General features: G+C 56.3%; 1 protein-coding gene across 15 annotated transcripts in view; it reads right to left on the bottom strand.

Moving 5' to 3' along the window:
* The window catches only part of CAMK2B (calcium/calmodulin dependent protein kinase II beta), a 92517-nt gene that overhangs the window by 48952 nt on the left and 25096 nt on the right, over positions 1 to 18469 (bottom strand). For 14 of the 15 annotated variants that reach the window (XM_019958933.2, XM_019958934.2, XM_019958935.2 and 11 more), the window contains exon 2: positions 9603 to 9697. In XM_019958933.2, the coding sequence (XP_019814492.1) occupies positions 9603 to 9697 (95 nt within the window). Of the gene's footprint in view, positions 1 to 9602; positions 9698 to 18469 lie in introns of those variants that run through there. The other variant, XM_070788012.1, reaches the window with a different exon arrangement.

Here is an 18469-nt window from a genome sequence, read left to right as displayed (position 1 = left end):
GCTTCTATGGCTGCACATGAGAATAAGGACCCACTGTCCCCCAGGTGAGCCGTCCCGCTGGGCCCTGGGATTCCTCATTCAGGTTCCCTCCTCTCCTTCCCACCTGTCTCTACCGCCTACACCACTGGATGGCACAGAGCTTTCTAGAATCTTCAGAGGCTCATGGACATCCACATCCCATTTCCTTCAGGCTCATGTTAATCACTACCCAGCATCAAGTCCTTAACTCACGTGTCCCAAAGTTGTGAGAGTCCAGCGGGACACAGCACGGGAACACAGGCGGGCAGCTCTTATCGTTTGGAGTGCTGGGTCGGAATCTAACAGAATACCCTGGACACTCAGATCAGCCAGTGGAGTCCACAACAGAAACTCTGGCACCGTCCACGGTGCCCTCAGCCTGGGCACTTTGTGCCACCACCTACAGGATCCTCAGGGTCCCAGGAAGGGGGTGGGCAGGCCTGGGGGTGGGTGCACCAGGGCAGACAGAGGCCAGTTCAAGTGTAAGCACCAGCATCTGCCAGTTTGAGCCCACTGCTGGTTTAGGCTGGAGGGAACGGGAGCCTGGGCCGCGCCTATCCTGCGGAGCCAACAGCTAGACACAGGACAGGACATGGAAGCTTCCCCCTCCCCCCGAAGGCTAGAGCTGTCCTCAAACCTCCAGAGATGGACAGCGTCAGCATCTGGCCTCCCCCCACCCAGGGGAGGGGTGACCCTGTCTCTGGCTGGTGCAGGACCCCTGGCGTTTGGTCACAACCACTCAGATCAGCAATGGTGATGCTGGAGGCTCCAACCTCGGTTTCATCCCCTTTCTAGGCACAGGATGGAAGGCTGCAGAGGAGGACAGGTCTTTCAGGAAGAACATCGCCAGGCCAGGACCTCGGCGGCTATTGCCTCCTGACAGGGCTCCCAGGCCTAGGACGTATGGGACAAACCAGCCCGAGTCCAGGGGCAGCGCAGCATCCTGCAGCAGGGCCTGACCATCCGGTCACTGTCACCCGGTACAAGCTGGTTCAGGGGGAGGATGAAGATCGCAGGGGAGCACGGTCTGAGACCCTGGTGGTTCCTCCACTCCAGGGCACAGGAGTACCTCAGGACCACTGCAACTAGAGCTTGCTGTTTACAGACCAGCTCTTGGGCTCTTCACAGGCCTGCAGAACTGCTGAGGGCCCTTGGCTGCTATTAACATCGCTCCCAACTTTCCGACGGACCCCGGGAAGGCTGGAGAGTGGGGGTAGTGGGGCTGGGCCACCACCCAGGGGGATTGGCCCAGAGGCCTCAGCCATCCCAAGGCCTTCCCACCAGGCTTCTCAAGGCGTCAGCAGGCTGACATGCTTGAGCCCAGCCTGCTCACCCAGGGAGCGCCTAGGGTCCTGGGGGCATCTCAACCTGCTCTGCACCCAGCACTGGGGGCCCCAGGAAAGTCTAGTCTCGCTGCAGCCCCTGGTGGCACCGGCAGGGCCATGAGGATGAAAAGAACAGCTGCCACTGTAGCTTCTTGTAGCAGATTTTGTTTCTAAAAGGCAACCAGCAATTATCACACCAGCATCACCTGGCAGCCACACGGCCCAGTAAGGGCACCTGTGTGCGTCCTGCAGCTGCCACTGCCTCTCTGCAACAAAGAAAGGGCTCTCGAGGGGCATGAACAAGCTGCCAGGTGCCTGGGAGCTCGGCCGACGTTGTGCGGCTCCCCACCCCGCGGCACTGAGGCCTCTGAGCCAGCCATGTGGTCCTCAGAGCCCTCACTCCACCATCCCTCTGGTCTTGCCTTTCAGCGGCTCCTCCAGGGAGCAGAGGCGCCCTCTTCAGGCTCAGAGCTGTCATTACGCAGCATGTTACCACTGCATTAAGTCGTGGCATCTCATGATTGAGGCCCCGTGTGATGCACTGCCCTGAAGTCTGGTGAAACCGGGAGGGCCCCTAATGGCCTAGCTGTAGGCACCCCACCCTGTTCCTCCAGCCAAGTGGCGTTTCTCCCAGGCTCAGACCTGACCTGTCCCCCACTGGTGGCCTCAGCCCCCTGCAGGCAAGGAATTATTCAAACAAGCGGCCACGGCCCCCTGGGGGGACGAGTGGCACCCCACTCTCTCATCACCATGAAGCCTGCCTCGCGGAGTCTGCTGCTCACTGTCCCGCGTGGCTTGTGTGGCGTGCAGTGGCCTCCCGGGCTCTGAGCCTGTGTGGCGCAGCCTGCTGTCCACCTCAGCTCTCTGGGCTCCATGTCCTGGGTTTGGTAGTGCCCATGATCCTATGGCGGGCTCCCACCTTGACTAACAGGCAAAAAAGAGGTGATCCGGCTATAAATGACTATCCTCTCATGTCCTCAGTTTTGTCAGCTGTAAAGTGGGACAGAAATCGGGTCCTCAAAGCTGCGGGTGCCCCTTGAACCCCTGGAGGGAGCTCTTGGTGCATGTGGAGTGGGCAGGGGTGGTAGGAAGGAGCTCTTCAGATTGGGGGGATGACAGGAACAACCGATGAAACAACCTCCAGAGAGCCCAGGAGCTCAGGAACATTTCCCAATAACCCTGGACCAACCCTCCTTTTGGGGCTGGGCCACCTCCCCATACTCCCTTGACCTTCTACAGCCCAATGGGGTGGGAACTGCTGCAGCCTGACTACACATAGCATGTGTATCATCCAAGCCACCAGGCCCCAGAGCCCACAGGACCTGGGGTTCACAGGGACAGCCATGCCCCAGAACCAGACACACCCCAGAAGCATCAGCTGGGCCACAGAGCTGCCACTCTCGCCTCCTCACAGGTGAGGCCACCAAGAACACGGAGGGGGTGTCCCTAAGGACTCCTGCCCACAAAGCCTAGCCCCCACCCCTTTCCTTCTCCTCCTCTGCCTTCGCCCAGTTTGGGGAAGTTTTGACTTAGCCTGTTTGGTTAACAAATTAATGACAAAGACCTGTCCTCTCAACAGTTCTGTTTAGCATTGCCTGATAAAACACAAAACGACCCGTTTGGGACTTCCCTGATCGTTCAGTGGTTAAGACTCCATGCTGCCACTGCAGGGCGCCACGGGTTTGATCCCTAGTTGGGAAACTAAGATCCCACATGCTGCATGGTGTGCCAAAAAAAAAAAAAAAACGTTAAATCTGAATTTCAGATAAGCAACAAGTATTTTTTAAATATAAATATGTCCCAAGCGCAGGTAAACAGTTTTCTAATAGAAGCATGTCCCATGCAGTTTGGGACATATTTGTCTTCAAATATTTTTTATTGCCTATCTGAAATTCAAATTTAACTGCAAAATCTGGCCACCCTAGTCTGGTTCCCTCATTGCTCCCCCATCCTCCCAGTGGGATGGGAATGGGGGGGTCACCTCCCACAAGAGCCCCCAACCTTCCCTCTTACTCCCTCCCCACCTGCACCAGGACACCTGCAACTCCACACAAACCCACGCCCTGACAACAGAATCTGGGAGAAATGGGTCTGTCCAGTTAAAGATTGACCATGGGGCAAAGGGAGGGACCCCCACTCCTTTGCACCCTCTGGGTCCTTGGGGAAACCCCCTCCCATTGCCCAGGGTCACCTGGAGCCCCTACTCCAGAGTAAGGTGCACCAAAGGCTGGCTGGGGGCCTAGGACATACTTATTCTAAAAAATCATTTTTTATTTGAAATTAGGACATTATACAGTGAAGCCCTGGCTGGGGCCCTGGGGCCCTGGGAGCTGCAAGGGAGGGGGCAGGGCTGCGGAATGGCCCCGTAAGGGTGCTCAGGTGAGGGAGGGGTGCTCGAGAGAGGGAGAGTGGGGAGGGGAAGGGAGGGAAGGGGAAGGGAGCAGGGAGAAGGGAAGGGGAGGGTGAGGAGGGGAGGGGAGAGGAGGGAAGGAAAGGAGGGAGGGCGCCCCAGCGCCCGCTGCGCATGCTCAGCCGCCCCTGCAATGCGGAGCCGGCGGCGCGTCCTCCAGTAACCCAGTTCCGCGAATTCCCGGCGCCCATTATCCTCTGTCTCGGGATGTCTTCCTGCTTGTGGGTCGTGGGGGCCGACAGGAAACCGGCAGCACGGGTTGCAGCAGGAAAGCAGGGGCCCGGGCAGGTTTGGCCAGGGGTGTAGGCTCAGCCCCAGAGCCCCTAGAGACCAGATACACTCCTCCCCATTACCGCCGACTGGGGCGCTCCCCAAGGCAGAAGGGGCCATCCGGACCCTGCGAAGGGCGTGACCCTACGTGAAGGTAGCTGGAGGTAAACCGAGCATCAGCCTGGGGTGAGGAGGGTCAGAGGTGAGCCCCGATCTCATCGGTGGCCTCAGCCTTCTCACGGGTAGGGTGAGTCCCCCAGCTGTGCGGTGAGCACCCACTATGAGGTCAGCCTCCCACCTGGGAGGTCAGCCCTCACACCTGATCCCCCTGCGACCCTCGGCAGCTGGGTGAAAACTGGAGCTGCCATCACAACCGTGGGTTCCTGGGCCACTTTGCTTCTGTGGGGTTCTGTTTCCTCTTCCGTGGCACAGGCCTCCCACCACTGACCTCGAGAAAATGCTGCTGAGGGTCAGGGCACAATACCCAGAGGCCTGAGCCCCCGCTCCAGTGCAGGCGTGTCCCTCCTTTCTTCCTCTAGGTCATCCGCTGACCGGGGTCATTTCTGGGACACCTGCTCAGGGCCAATGAGAACTAAAGACACTCGGGGCCAGTGAATACTAAAAGAGCTCGGTCCACAGGGTGTCCTCCAAATGGCCACCAAACGAGCCCTAAAGAGCAACCACTTGGTGCTGACAAGGAGCAAGGGGAGGGGAGAGGGAGGCGGGAGCAACAAGAAGTGCCTGATGATGATCGTCTTACCCCCACCACCCCCATCAATTAATTTTCCTCTAACTGCTTTTGTTAATGGTAGTTTAATAATCTCTTATTATTCAGTACATTCACAGACTCTGAATGTCTCACAATCCTCTATTATTAAATTTAAAAAATCTAACTCTTACTGCCTTTGGCACAAGCTGGATGTAATCTGCAGTGTCCTCGTGGCTCCAAGAACTGTCAGTTACCAGGTGGGACAGTTTTTCTGTGTCCAGCGCCAGCATCGTCCTGCCACTTTCTTTATCACTAGAAGCCTTGAAGGACTAAGCCAGTCTCCTCGGATCAGGAGTGGACCCCCCTCACTGCAGGGCTGGGTGAGGCCCCTCCGCATTGCACGGAAAATGAAGCGGGCAGAAGAGGGGCTTCTCCTCCAACCTCTGAGTCTAATCTCCACTTCCCCACTCTCCCACTTGCCTAGAAGACTCCCTACCCATGGATCCCCTGCCCCCACCTTCCAGGACAACAGCTGGGGCAAGCATTTCTGAATGGCCTCTCTCAGGAGGGAGGGCTGTCTGGAGTCAGGACTCTCTGTGTGGATCAAGTCTGACCCTGCAGGACGCCGCAGGTGCAGGCTGCGAGGTGAACACCAGGACTCAGGGAGGAGCAGCGGGCTCCAGGCCTCCCCTCCCTGCTTCCTGACCACTCTCTGGCTTCGCCACAGAACTTCTCCTGGACTTGGACTTCCCAGATGCTCAGGTGTTTGGTGGCCAGGGATCTCCCTTGCAAACCCAACCCTGCAGCACACCTTCTTCTTGATGCTGCTCCACCCAATCCCTATCCCAGCTTCACACCTGGGAGACTAACCTGACTGCAGCATAGGCTGCACGCCTGCTCCTTCAAAATCCACTCACTCAAAGCATTCACTCATTCCAAAAGATTTATGGAGAGCTCACCACCTCTCAGGGCCTGGGTGGAGGGTAGGAGATACAATGGTGAACGAAACAGATGAAGTCCTGCCCACAAGGCCTGGCAGTGTAGTGGGTGAGACAGCCATCAAATAAAAACAGGGTGCTTGGGTCCCAGGTTCCTACTGGAGGCTCAAGGGAGACCCCTTTGAGGAAGTGTCATCAACAGGAGGTAAGCAGGTACAAAGTTCAGGAAAAGCATTTCTAGAAGGAAAGTGAAACTTGTTAGTCATTCAGTTGTGTCCAAGTCTTTGCCACTGCGTGGACTGTAGCCTGCCAAGCTCCTCTGTCCATGGAATTTCCCAGGCAAGAATAATGGAGTTGGTTGCCATGCCCTTCTCCAGGGGATCTTCCTGACCCGGGTATCAAACCTGGGTATCCTGCATTGCAGGCAGATTCTTTACTGTCTGAGCCTCAGAGAAGGCATGTGCAAAGGCCCTGGGGTATATAGAACCAGAAGAAGCCAGTGCCTGACCAGAGCTGCTGGGACAGAGAGAGAAGACAGGGCCAAAGGCAGAGTTTCAGGCCAGGTGAGAACTTTGGGTTTATGTAGCCAGCCCTCAAAGGGTAGTAAGAAGAGGGTGGGATGTTCATACATGTGTTTTCCCAGCCTCTGGGTTGGGAGCTGGGAAGGTGCAGAGATGAACTTCTGCATTTGCCCTCAAGGAGCAAATGATCAATGGAAAAATTTGTAAAGTGACTGCTTTCGGGCTTCTGGGTTTCTAAGCTGGTTGGGAGGAGCCAGGGAGGCTTCCTGGAGGAGGAGTCCTAGAGCCTGCAGGCTGGGCAGGATAGTCTGGCAAGAAACACGAAAGAAACCAAAGGGTGTTCGGGCAGCACTGTGCTAGGCTGACTCCAAAGTACCTCACTCCTCTCTCTCTCACAATGCCCCTCTGGGGTAGCGATTAGATTTATCCCTATTTTACAACTGAGAAAACTGAGGTACAGGGTAGCTAAGTAACACGGCCAAGGTCACACACTGAGGCAGTCAGGACCATGTGGCCAAGGCCACGTAGCAACCACACCAAACCCATCAGCCAAACCCCATTGCTGGCCCACACGCAGCATGCAGATGAGGGTCAGGGGTCCAAGACCCTCTCCTCTTACCCCTCCAGATGCCCATTCAGCTTGAAAAGGGGCTGGGGAGGATCAGAAGACCCTTGGGTCCCTGTACAGGGAGGTGGCTGGTTGGTTTTAGAATCCTTTTCCATTAGAGAAACATGCTGATCACTGTGGTAAAACGACGGGTAGTCTGGGATCTGCCGCAAGATACGTGAGTGGAGGTGGAGCATGGGGAGGGTTACAGGTGAAACAAAATTGCCCGAGTGTTGAAAACTGCTGTGTTGAAGCTGGGGGCTCATTCTATCATTTTATCTATATTTGGGGGTGGTTGAAATTTTTCATGATAATGAGTTTAACAGGGTGGGAGGAATGCCCAAGACCTTCACAGACCTGAGCAATGCAAGGGCCCAAGCGTGGAGGCAAAGCAGGGAGTGTCTTCACAGGGGAAGTGCTCCTGAGGAGACGTGACAGCAGGCGAGAGCTGGCTGCTCCAATTCCAGACCAGCCCTGGCTAGCTGCCCTGCCTCCCACCACCCAACCCGAGCTGTGTCCGGCTGGGACACTGAGGCCGGAAGAAGGGCTGACGGAGCCCCAGGTCTGCACAGCCCCACAATGGTGCTGTGAGCCAGGATCTCTTTGGCCCAGCCTCTGGGACTCAAGGGCAGAGAGCCGGCTGGCTGTCAGGAAGCGGGCAGCAGGGCTGCTGCTGAGGGGGCAAAAGAAAGAGCAGGCGGTAATTGTGGAACATGAGGGAATTTCAGACTTCCACTGCTCTTGATCCTCAGTAAAGAATCTGCTTGCAATGCAGGAGACCCAGGTTCAATCCCTGGGTTGGGAAGATCCCTTGGAGTAGGAAATGGCAACCCACTCCAGTGTTCTTGCCTGGAAAATCCCGTGGACAGAGGAGCCTGGCAGGCTACAGTCCATGGGGTCGCAAAGAGTCGGACAAGATTCAGCGACTAACACTTTCACTTTAAGGGTATAAACAGTGCAATGTGAATATACTTGAAAGGAGCTGCCGGATTCCATGGAAACATACTCATACTCAAGTGGTTTTCTGCTTGAGCCTCACAAACTCCTATTCATCCTTCAAGACCCATCCAATCTCCTGTGCTCTTCCCTGGGCTCCCACCCGGAAGATGGGGCTGGAGTGGTTTGTTTGGATGTGTTTGCTCATCACCCTGTCCTCAGTGCCAGGCACGTGGGAGGTGCTGGGTAAAGCTGGCGAATGAGTGAAGGTCTCCCTCAACAGTCCAGGGGGCACCTGAAGGTGGGCTCTCTCGCCTCCTGTGGCCTGGCACAAGCCTAGGGAATGAAGCAGAGTGCTCCTCCTACTTTAGAAACTCAACGTGTGCAGACACAGCTCCCAAACACGTGTGACAACGGTATCCGACCAGTGCCGCCCACCCAGTGTCAGGGAACCCAGAAGCAGCCCTGCATTTGGCAGTACAGTACACACAGCAAACGCTGGGTAAATATTAGCCTTCGTGTTATTGCTGTTATCAGTCTAGCTGCAGGATCTGAGCCTTCCTACCACACACGCCCCAGGGCTGCACTGGCTCCAAGACCTCCTGTCTCCACAGTGCCCTGTGTCACCCGTCCCCTCCTAGCATCAGCAGCAAAAATGAGGACGCAGGACTGACCCCACTGGTGCACAACCAGCCTCTCAAATGGGCTGGGACCGGAGCGCCTGCCCCTGGAAGCACTCAGCCCCGAAGGCCTGGTACACAGCAGGCACCCAAACACCCACACACGGCTCAGCAAACCACACAGCAGGCTCAGCCGCTCGCCCCCGCAGGCTGCTGGGCTAGAAGCTGCAGACCCCACAGACGGAGGCGTTCTCTGCACCAACCGCAGGGCGGGATGTGGGCCAGGACTGCCGACAGTCAGGGCCTCTTGGAGGAGAAGGAGCCTCTCAATTAGATTTGTGTCTGGATGCTAACCAGGGTCGTGAGTGTGCATGGGAGGAGGTGGGAGAGGGCTTAACTCAGCACTGTCTGCCCAGGGCTCATCCGGCCCCTCTTGTCTAACCCTCAGTTAGAGATCCGTGGGATCCCCACAGCACTGGGGGGTGGCAGGTCCCACCAGACTCCTTCCCTGGTTCCCCGCCTTTGTCCCCTCACCTCTGTGCTCTGAATTCACCTGCTCGGGGAGGCACCTCCACCATGGCCTTGTCACACTCACTCACCGCATGTCATCCCCTCCCCCCACATCTTGCCCCACCCCCACCACATGGAACACCACTGGATCAGGGGTCTGTCTGTCTGTCCAGAACAGGCTGTCCCCCAGCAAGGGCCTGGAAAGTGCCAGATGGGGTGAGGCCACATGCCCAGGGCCAGCTCGTGGCCAGCATCACATCCATCCCTGCAGGCACCCGCCACCAGCCCTCCCAGGACAGTCAGATGAGTCCCCATGTGCATCCCTGGGTCCAGAAGACTGGCAGGGTCCAAGTCAGGAAACATGCCATTCAGGTGGCCCCTCAAGCATCCAAAGTCTTCAGGTCCCTACATCCTCCTCTGGCCCATGTTCTTGGGCAGATGACACTATCTGACCACATCAGCCACCTGGTTGCATGGCTCTCCCCTCCAGCCCTGGGGAGAAGAGACGGGGGTTCCACAGTCCCTAAACGAGAGCAAGAGTGCAATTCCACGTGTGAGGGTGTGTGGGTGCCTCTTGCTCCCAGCCCTGCGCAGCCGCGAGCCCTGTTCACACCCCACTGCAGCCACGAATCCCGCTCCGATTGTGTCGCCCAGAAGCCACAGGCCACTCCCCGTCCCCCAGCACAGGCTCCCCCTGCCCCCGGCTCCCACCGGCCAACACAGCCATTCCCTCCCTACCTCTGGCTGACAGCTTCTTGGTGTTGATGATCTTGGCTGCGTACTCATGGCCGGTGCAGAGCTTGACACAGCGACGGACCACAGAAAAAGCCCCCCTGGGGAGAAACAAGGAAACAGAGGCAATTAATCCCCCCAGTGAACACCCAGCATTCAGTCATGATGCCCGGCCTCGGGCAGAGATCTGTATGAAGAAGGGGTGTGTTAGCTGGTGTCAGTGTTAGTTGCTCAGTCATGTCTGACTCTTTGTGACCCCATGGGCTATAGCCTGCCAAACTTCTCAATCTGTGAAATTCTCCAGGCAAGAATACTGGAGTGGTAAGTCATTCTCTTTCTCCAGGGGACCTTTCCAACACAGGGATCAAACCCAGGTCTCCCACACTGCAAGCAGATTCTTTACCATCTGAGCCACCAGGGAAGCCCCAAGAATACTGGAGTGGGTATCCATTCCCTTTTCCAGGGGATCTTCCTGACCCAGGGATCAAACCAGGGTCTCCTGCATTATAGGCAGATTCTTTACCATCTGAGCCACCAAGGAAGCCCTGAGGAAGGGGCACCCCTCCCCAAAAGACTTCCAGCCTCCTGGCACCACCCTTCGTGCCAGCCCCACAGGGGCCTCTTTCCCAGCAGCTCGAAGATCCCAGTTGACTGGCACACTCAGCTCCTATGAGACCCCTGGCCTCGGCATCCTCGCGGACCAGCAGGACTGAGGGCCTGTCTGGGGGCCTCTCAGTGAGCACCGTCCTTCACTCTATGCCAAGTCCTCGAGACCCAGGGTCCTCCCAGAGCAATGAACGCTGGCCCAGCTCCAGACAGTGGAATAGGGAGGTGCAGCCTGTGGGGACTCGCTGAAGGTTCTGGAGGGAGGGAGAAGCATCACATAATTACGCTGCAAAGCTGGAGGTGAAGGTCCCTCCTCCAGATCCTCCACCGCCACTACACAGCAGAGGCAGCCAGTCCCACAGCGGAGGAGACATTTACCCGCCCACAGCATCAATGCTTCTGAGAGGAGCAGAGACCAGCCTGGAGGGCTGGGAGAAGGAAACCTGAAAGGCGGGGTGACCACTGCCGAGGTCATTGAGAGGTTCTGTATGTGACTCCCCAAACAATGACCCTTGAGAGGAGGATGGTGTGCAGGAGGTGGCAGAGCAAGCCAGAGCCCCGAGAGCAGGCCCATGAGGGTCCTGGGGCCGGCGGGGAGCACAGGCCAGAGGGAGCCTGGGGTCCATCAGAAGATCCTCCACGGTATTCGACTTGTCACCACCGTTGGTTTAATTTGATTTGAGATCATTTTCGAAGAACATTAGACCCAGCAGGTATGAGACAAAGCCAGAACAGGAAACGTCTGGGGAAGGGTCCAGACTGGAGGCTGCCACGGGAGGTGGGCACAAAGGCTGAACACATGAACCAGTGGGGCGGGGGACACCCCTGACCACAGGCCCCTTCTCTGTCTTCCCTCCCCAGAGGCCCTGCAGGCACAGCCCCCATTGGAACCCAGCACTCCCCGCCCCTGCTGCCCACAGAGCCTGAGAAGCCCACCAGCTGCTTTAGCCCCGGCTCCAGGTGATGGGAAAGCAACGTCTTAAATAGAGAACACATTTCTGCTATAATCCTTTTTGGGATAAAACTTGGGGGCCTTCCCTGGCGGTCCAGTGGTTAGGATTCTGCCCTTCCAACACAGGGGGTGCAGGTCCAATCTCTGGTCTGGGAAGCTCCCACGTGCCACAGAGAAACTAAGCCTGCGTGCCACAACTATTGAGCCTGTGCTCTAGAGCCCAGGAGCCACAACTACTGAAGCCCTCACGCCCTAGAGCCCATGCTCTGCAACAAGAGAAGCCACCGCAGTGAGAAGCCCGCACACCACAATGAACACTCAGCACAGTCAAAACTAAATATATGAATTTTTTTAAGTCTAACTCACCTTTAAAAAATAGCAATAAGAATAATAAGAATAATAAAAAAACTTCATTAAGATGGACTATTCACTTCCTTGGGAAAAAAGTAAATATTACACTAGATCTAACTGAACATTTTCTTAACATCCCAGGTCTTTATGATCAATAGGTGTGCTTAGAGCTATATTTTTGCTTCTTCAAAGTCAGAACTTGGGAGACAGCGTGTTGAGGCTTCAAGCAGGTCTGGGTTTGAACCCTGCTGTCTCTTCCTGGCTGCACCCTCTGAGCCTGTTTCCCCACCCACCCAAGGAGCAGCAAAAGCTCACGGGGCCACTGCAAAGGCTGAGCCAGGCCCCAGGTGGCTGTCTGCCTGAGGCTGCTTTGGTCTCCTCCTCACCAGCCCGGCCTATCCCTGGTCTCCCATCCACTTCCTGCCCAGGAGAGTGGAGGGTATCAGGTGTACAGGGCTGAGCTGCCACCCTTATGCTCTGGCTCCCAAAGGGCACGGACACCCAAGCACCGGCTCACAGGCCTCCATGGAATAGTCAGGGCTTCCAGTGCCAGAATCCAATCCCCACTGATGTTGGAAGTTCCAAACAGCCAGAGGGCTGCTCACAAGCCTGGTGGGCGCCGGGTGAGGCACCATGGGGCCCAAAGGTGAGCTCGTCCCTGGAGTGGGGAGAGGCCTACAGGGCCTGTCCACCTGCTGCTGTCCAGACAGGGTAAGTACAGGACCAAGGGACAGTGAGCCGGGAATCCTCCCGGGTACACGGCAGGATGTGCCTAAAGTGAACAAGAGGAACAGCCAGATGGACCATCCCAGACAAGCTGCCCTGCTGCCCCATGTCCTTCCGGGTCAGACTCCACTGTCTCTTCTGCAGGGGGCTCTGGGTGAGTGATGGCAAGGGTCTGAGATGAGGGCAGGGCCAGGCAGGCAGGAGCCAGTCTCTGGAGGAACCAGGAACGTGGCAGGCAAGCTCCCGGCATCCAGCAAGCGCTCAATAACGGACCTTATAGGTGGCACTCAGGCTGGAGAACAGACTGCTCTTGGACGCAGGTCTTTCTCTCCCAGAGTCCTGCCTCCTGGGAGAGGGGCACCTCTGAAAGCCCCTATGGGGTAGGGTTTCTCTTGCTCCTGTGACCCAGCTTGAAAAAAGCTTCTAGAAAGAGATGCCCTACCCTCCCCCAAGTCTGGTCACCCCACCCTGGTCTTCCTCGTCACCCAAACCTGCACCCCAGTGCCCATTAACTCTGAGGGAGGACCTGGGCCAGCTGAGGCTGTGCCTGGAGCAGGGAGGAGCAGCCGGGACCCTAGGGAGCCCTCGGAGCTCAGTCTTCCAGCTCAAGACCCATGGAAGTTTCCCTGAAAGCTTGGTCAGGTGCCTGACAAAGCTGACAAGCTAGAGGACTCTCCATGGCTTAACTACCTGAAGTGAGGGCACAGAGAAGCAGTTTGGCCCCCGATGACCATCACTCCTTAAGCCAGTCTCCCCCACCTCCCCTCTCCCATCCTTAAAGCCAGCTTCTCGGCCACCACCATTTCCAGTCTCCTTCTGCCCCCTCCCCAGGCATCCACGCCCTTTCCAGTGGCTCTGCCAGTTGCTTGATGTGGATCACAAGCAGGCTCCCCAGAAGAGGTGATGCTAAGAAGCAAGTGCAGTGAGGACCACGGGCCAGGCCCCCAACATCTCGAACATCACAGACAACAGTCAGGCGAGCACCAGCGCCATTCTCCCTCGAAATCTGCAGCATCTACCCACCTGAAACTTAGAATTACTGAGACAATGACAGGGACAAGAACCCAGGGCTGTATCCTAAAGTATAACCCCGCTGCCGCCAGGCAAACTTCTATGCATCCTTCAAGACCCAGTTCAATACCTCCTCTTGGAAATCCTCCCCAGTTGCCACAGGAAGTCAGCTTGGTCTTCTCCAGACACTGTACTCTACATGTCTCAGCTCACTGTGCCCACTCTATTATAATAACTTATCTGTTTCTGGCCCTCCACTGTGGCTCTCCACAGACAATCAAGATGCTGGGGACAGGCAGAGGGTCCAGACTGTGATGAGAGAGTAAGGACTGACCTCCAAGCACCATGAGTGGAAGTGAGTGGGCCTGTGGGACAAGAAGGGGCAGCCTTCTGGGAAGACAGGGAGAGACTGGGAGGGGTCAGACTCTAGGGAACAGGCCAGCAGGGGAGGGTGAGCGCCCAAGCCCTCCCTGAATGGGGAGGGGGCGTCTGGTGGGGTGAACGAGTGTCTGTGGGAGGGTGGGGAGCGCCTGTAGGTGGAGAATGACTCCTGCGGGGCTGAGGCCATGGGGCCCTTGATCAAAGCAGAGGGCCACCGATGTACCAGGAGCCTAGCAGACCCCCACCCTGCCCACAGGGGGTCTGGGATGCAGATGCAGGGCACAGACCAGGCAGGCGGTGGGGCAACAGGTCCCTGGACTGCGTCTGGATAGGCTGCCTGATGCTCCAGTCGTCCGTGAATGGCACGGCAGGTGGCGGCCAGCTGCAGGGTTGGAAAAGCCACTTGGGGCACAGCTTGTGGGGGAGAAGCCAGAAAGGTGGGGGTCTGGGTGTGGGTGAAGTTCAGGGAGAAGGCGTGGTGGGGGGTCCCCTGAACCTCGAGGTCACCATGCGATGCCCGGTGGGGCACCTGCTGCTGCACTCAGGTTTAAAGTTATTTGAAGAATGTGATCAGATCAGGAGCCTCCTGGGCACCAAGTGGGGACTCTTAAGAATCAAGTAAAGCTAATAAAAGACAGAAAACACTTTTTCATAAAGCCATTTATAGAACGTCTACTGAGGAACCACAACAGCAGAGAGGCTGGCCAGGGGACAGGGGGGTGGGGGTGGGGGAATGAACCCCGAAGCTGCCTGGGGTCTGGTCAGCTGCACGTGGGTGCCCAGCACTGCTGAGGCCATGCCAGCCCATGGTGGCACTTGAGGGTCACTCTCCTGCACACTGGGCAGAAGCAGCAAGCCAGCAAGTGGCTCCCAGCCCCATTTACTCTCTCATTCCTCCTGTCCAACCTGAGGGTATGCCCCTGACCCTGCCTTTCACCTGGATACAGACAGCCCACTGGCCCTTGGGGGCAGGGTACAGACCGGGTTTCCACCTGCAGGGCTCTTAGCTTCCCCCATGCCTGACCACCTGCTGCCACCTGGAACTTGCCCTTGACATGGATTACCTGCTGTCCCCATGGCACTTGCTTTGGGGACCTGCCTCCTCCCTGCTCTGCTGGCCAAGCCCAGTGGACCAGCCTACCTTCTGCCCACTGAGCTGAGCTGGTGTTGGTGGGAGAGGCTGATTGGCAGGAGGGTCTGGTCTTGCCCTGTCCCCACAGTGGAGCTGCAGAACAGGGAAGTGCTGACGATGGACGTCACTTCGGGACCCTGCATCCTGGGCATGGGGCTTCCTCATGCAGGATGTGTGGAGGCCCTGGCGCAGAGCAGGCATCAGACTCATGTAACCGGGGAACCCCTGCTTCTGCTTCTCCACGGCCGCTCAGCACTTCCACTGCCTCCTTTCTGGGGCACATTCGAGGGGTGCAGCATTTCCTCTCTCCACCACCCCCATCCCTGTGGTCCATTGGAGGACGGGGCCCCTGCACCTGACTCTGGCTCTCTGCCCTGTCCTGGCCTTGCAGGTACTGGCCTGGCTGCCAACAGGGCTGACACGGCCCTGTTGTAGACACACCTGGTGGCTAAACAACCTGGGAAATCCCCATCCGCACTCTGCTAACTTGGATGCTCGGGAGCAGGAATTCTTGACAACCAGCCAGAGCCAAGGGCCCACATCACATGTGGACCAGTCCATGGGTTTCTTAAATTGTAGGGCCAAAAACAGCCAGAAGTGCTGAGCAAAAGAGCCAAACCCTTGTTGTTCTGTTTTGTAAAGGCTTCCACACAAGTGAGAGGCTGGGATATCCTCTCAGTGAAAACCGCCATCCTGGCCCCCCGACTTCCCAGGCAGATCCACAAAAGATCTTTCTGGAATGGGCTAAGCAGGCGGCAGATGCACTCGGCTGGCCCAACAGTTTTATTTCCCATGTATATTAACAAGCGGATGTTCTTTTAAAGCAGCCTGAGCACCCAGCCTGGGCCGCCCCAGTGGGCTCAGCTCAGAAGGGTCTGGGCTAGGGCTCAGGTGGGGAGGCTGGACAGCCCAGCAGACGCGCTCACTCACCACACCAGGCCCTCCGCTTGCCTGGATTTGTGGATTTCAACTAAATCAAGCTGCTGCTTATTTGTGTGGTAGCAAAAAAAATTTTTTCTACCTTTGATTAAAATGACGGGGGAGGTCCGTTTATATTTGTAATCTGGACCTAAGCAATTTGGTAGAAAATAGGGACTTGTACATGAAATTGTTGTGGGGGCTTTTTCCTGCTTATAATAATAATTTTAAAAACAGGATCCATGCTCGAGGTAGAAAACGGAGTAACCAAGGTGGTTTCAATAGAGCGAGTTGAAGCCGCCTCCACTTTCAGAACCCATTGCTAGAGTCCCACGATGCTCTGATGTGTCTCGGTGAGGTCTACGCCACAGGAAGGCTTTCCTCACCAACACTCAGGAATCTCTTGCTGTTTATATTCTGCTTCTTCCTCTTACTACTTCCCCACCCTGCAAACGGCACTGTAACAGTACCAACTGGCCGTTACATACTGCTGTACTGGTGGGCACCAGGGGGGTATGTGACCCTCCCTGGCTCCCTGGCCTCAGGGTTGGGCAGATGAGGAGAGCGTGTTGGCTCTGACAGGACTTGGGCAAATGTGTGCTGTGCTGGGCAGGGGCAGGGGGGCCCAGTACAGGGGTAATGTCCAGGCCGCAGGCCCATGAGGGCTGTCCATCGTCGACGGCCCATGGAGCTCAGGGAACCATGTCGCCCTCCTGCCCTGAACCCAGAACATCCTGGGTTTCAGAAACAGGACCTGAAGTAGCCAAACCAGAAATCGATGCTAGACAACATTTAATTTTGTTTGTGAACACCCAAATCACTGTGGTCTCTGTGGCCTCCCAGCGTGCCTTTTATCAGCGGGTGAGTTCCGGCTTCGTGTTTGGCCTTTTATATTTAACATCACTTCACACACAGTTCCCATTCCCTGACCTAGATCATATATGTGTCATCTTCATAGTAGAGAACATTCCTTCCACGGATAGCCAAGCACTTCCTCGATTGGCAGGCATTTGGGATGTTTCCAATTTCCCTTCTCGTAAATGCCTGCCGTAAACATCTCGGTTATTTCTGTAGAGTTGATTTCCAGAGGCACAATCGCTGGGTGATTTACAACCACACCAGCGATGAAAATGCCAGCTCTTGCCACTGCCCCGCTGTCCATCCCTGGCCTTTCCAAGGTCCTTCTCTGGGATCCCGGCAGCTCCTCGGCCCCGACCTCTGAGCTTGGGCTAGAAACTCAAGTCATAAGTCATCTGTGCAGTGCTGGTGAACTGGGGTCACCACAGCATGGTACACAGGCTGGGCAGCGGAAACCCCAGATTATGATCTCAGTTAGGAGGCCAGAAGTCCAAGGCCAAGGTGCTGGCAGGGTCAGTTCCTTCTGAGGCTGTGGGAGACTGCTCTAGGCCTCTCGTCAGCTTCTGGGGCTTCACGGGGGATCCTGGGCTTGCAGAAGCATCACCCCCATCTCCACCTTCATGTTCATATGGCATTCTCCCTGTGGGTCTCCCTGTGCCCAAATTTCCCCTTTTTATAAGGACACACAGAAAGTGGGGGTGGGGCTTCCCTAGTGGTAAAGAATCTGCCTGCCAATGCAGGAGACACAGGTTCGATTCCTGATCCAGGAAGATTCCACATGCTGCGGAGCAACTGAGTTCAGCTGAGTAGCTGAGCACCACAACTACTGACCCTGTGCTCTGGAACCTGAGAACCACAACTGCTGAGCCTGTGCTCTGGAACCGGAGAACCGCAACTGCTGAGCCTGTGCTCTGGAACCGGAGAACCACAACTGCTGAGCCTGTGCTCTGGAACCCGAGAACCACAACTGCTGAGCCTGTGCTCTGGAACCGGAGAACCGCAACTGCTGAGCCTGTGCTCTGGAACCGGAGAACCGCAACTGCTGAGCCTGTGCTCTGGAACCGGAGAACCGCAACTGCTGAGCCTGTGCTCTGGAACCGGAGAACCGCAACTGCTGAGCCTGTGCTCTGGAACCTGAGAACCGCAACTGCTGAGCCTGTGCTCTGGAACCGCAGAACCACAACTACTGAGCCTGTGCTCTGGAACCCGAGAACCGCAACTGCTGAGCCCACCTGCTGTAATTACTGAAGCCTGCACTCCCTAGAGCCCATGCTCCACAACAAGAGAAGCCACAGCAACGAGAAGCCCATGCATCGTAACTAGAGAATAGCCCATGAAGCCATGAAGACCCAGCACAGCCAAAATAAATAAATAAAAAATAAGGCACAGTCGTACTGGATGAAGGCCCATCATCCACTTCACCATAACTAATTACATCTACAACCACCTTATTTCCAAATAAGGTCATATTCTCAGATACTGGGGTTAGGACTCCACATCTGAATTTTAAGAAGACACAGTTCAACCCACAGCACATGCTGACCCTCCATTCTGCCTTAGGGAGTCGGAGTCTGCCCCTGTGTGTACCAGGCAAACATGTCCCAAATTACCATCCTCAAATATTAATTCCACAGGATACTAACAGATATAAGGTACAAAGGGGGCTCTGTGGGCAAATACGTTTAGAAACCAGTACGTTAAACAGTGTCTTCCTCCCTCCCTCCCTTCCTTCCTCCCCTTCTTTTCTGTTGCAGGACTTCTGCGCTGTGAATTTCCCACTAGTGAGTGTGAAGTGCAGCCTTTCTCTAACTTCTTTGATCAGAGCAATCTTTATCCAAAGAAATCTCAAGAGGGCCAAGAGAGGGTAGGGCAGGGAGGTCTTCCAGTCTGCAGCTGCAGCCGAGAGTAGGACAGAAACGCCCCCTGAGGACGCCGGCC

This window comes from Bos indicus, chromosome 4 (assembly GCF_029378745.1).
Source record: "Bos indicus isolate NIAB-ARS_2022 breed Sahiwal x Tharparkar chromosome 4, NIAB-ARS_B.indTharparkar_mat_pri_1.0, whole genome shotgun sequence".
Lineage (NCBI taxonomy): Eukaryota > Metazoa > Chordata > Mammalia > Artiodactyla > Bovidae > Bos > Bos indicus.
Note: the sequence above shows the minus strand (reverse complement) of the source record. Positions and strands in the feature narration are given on the sequence as shown.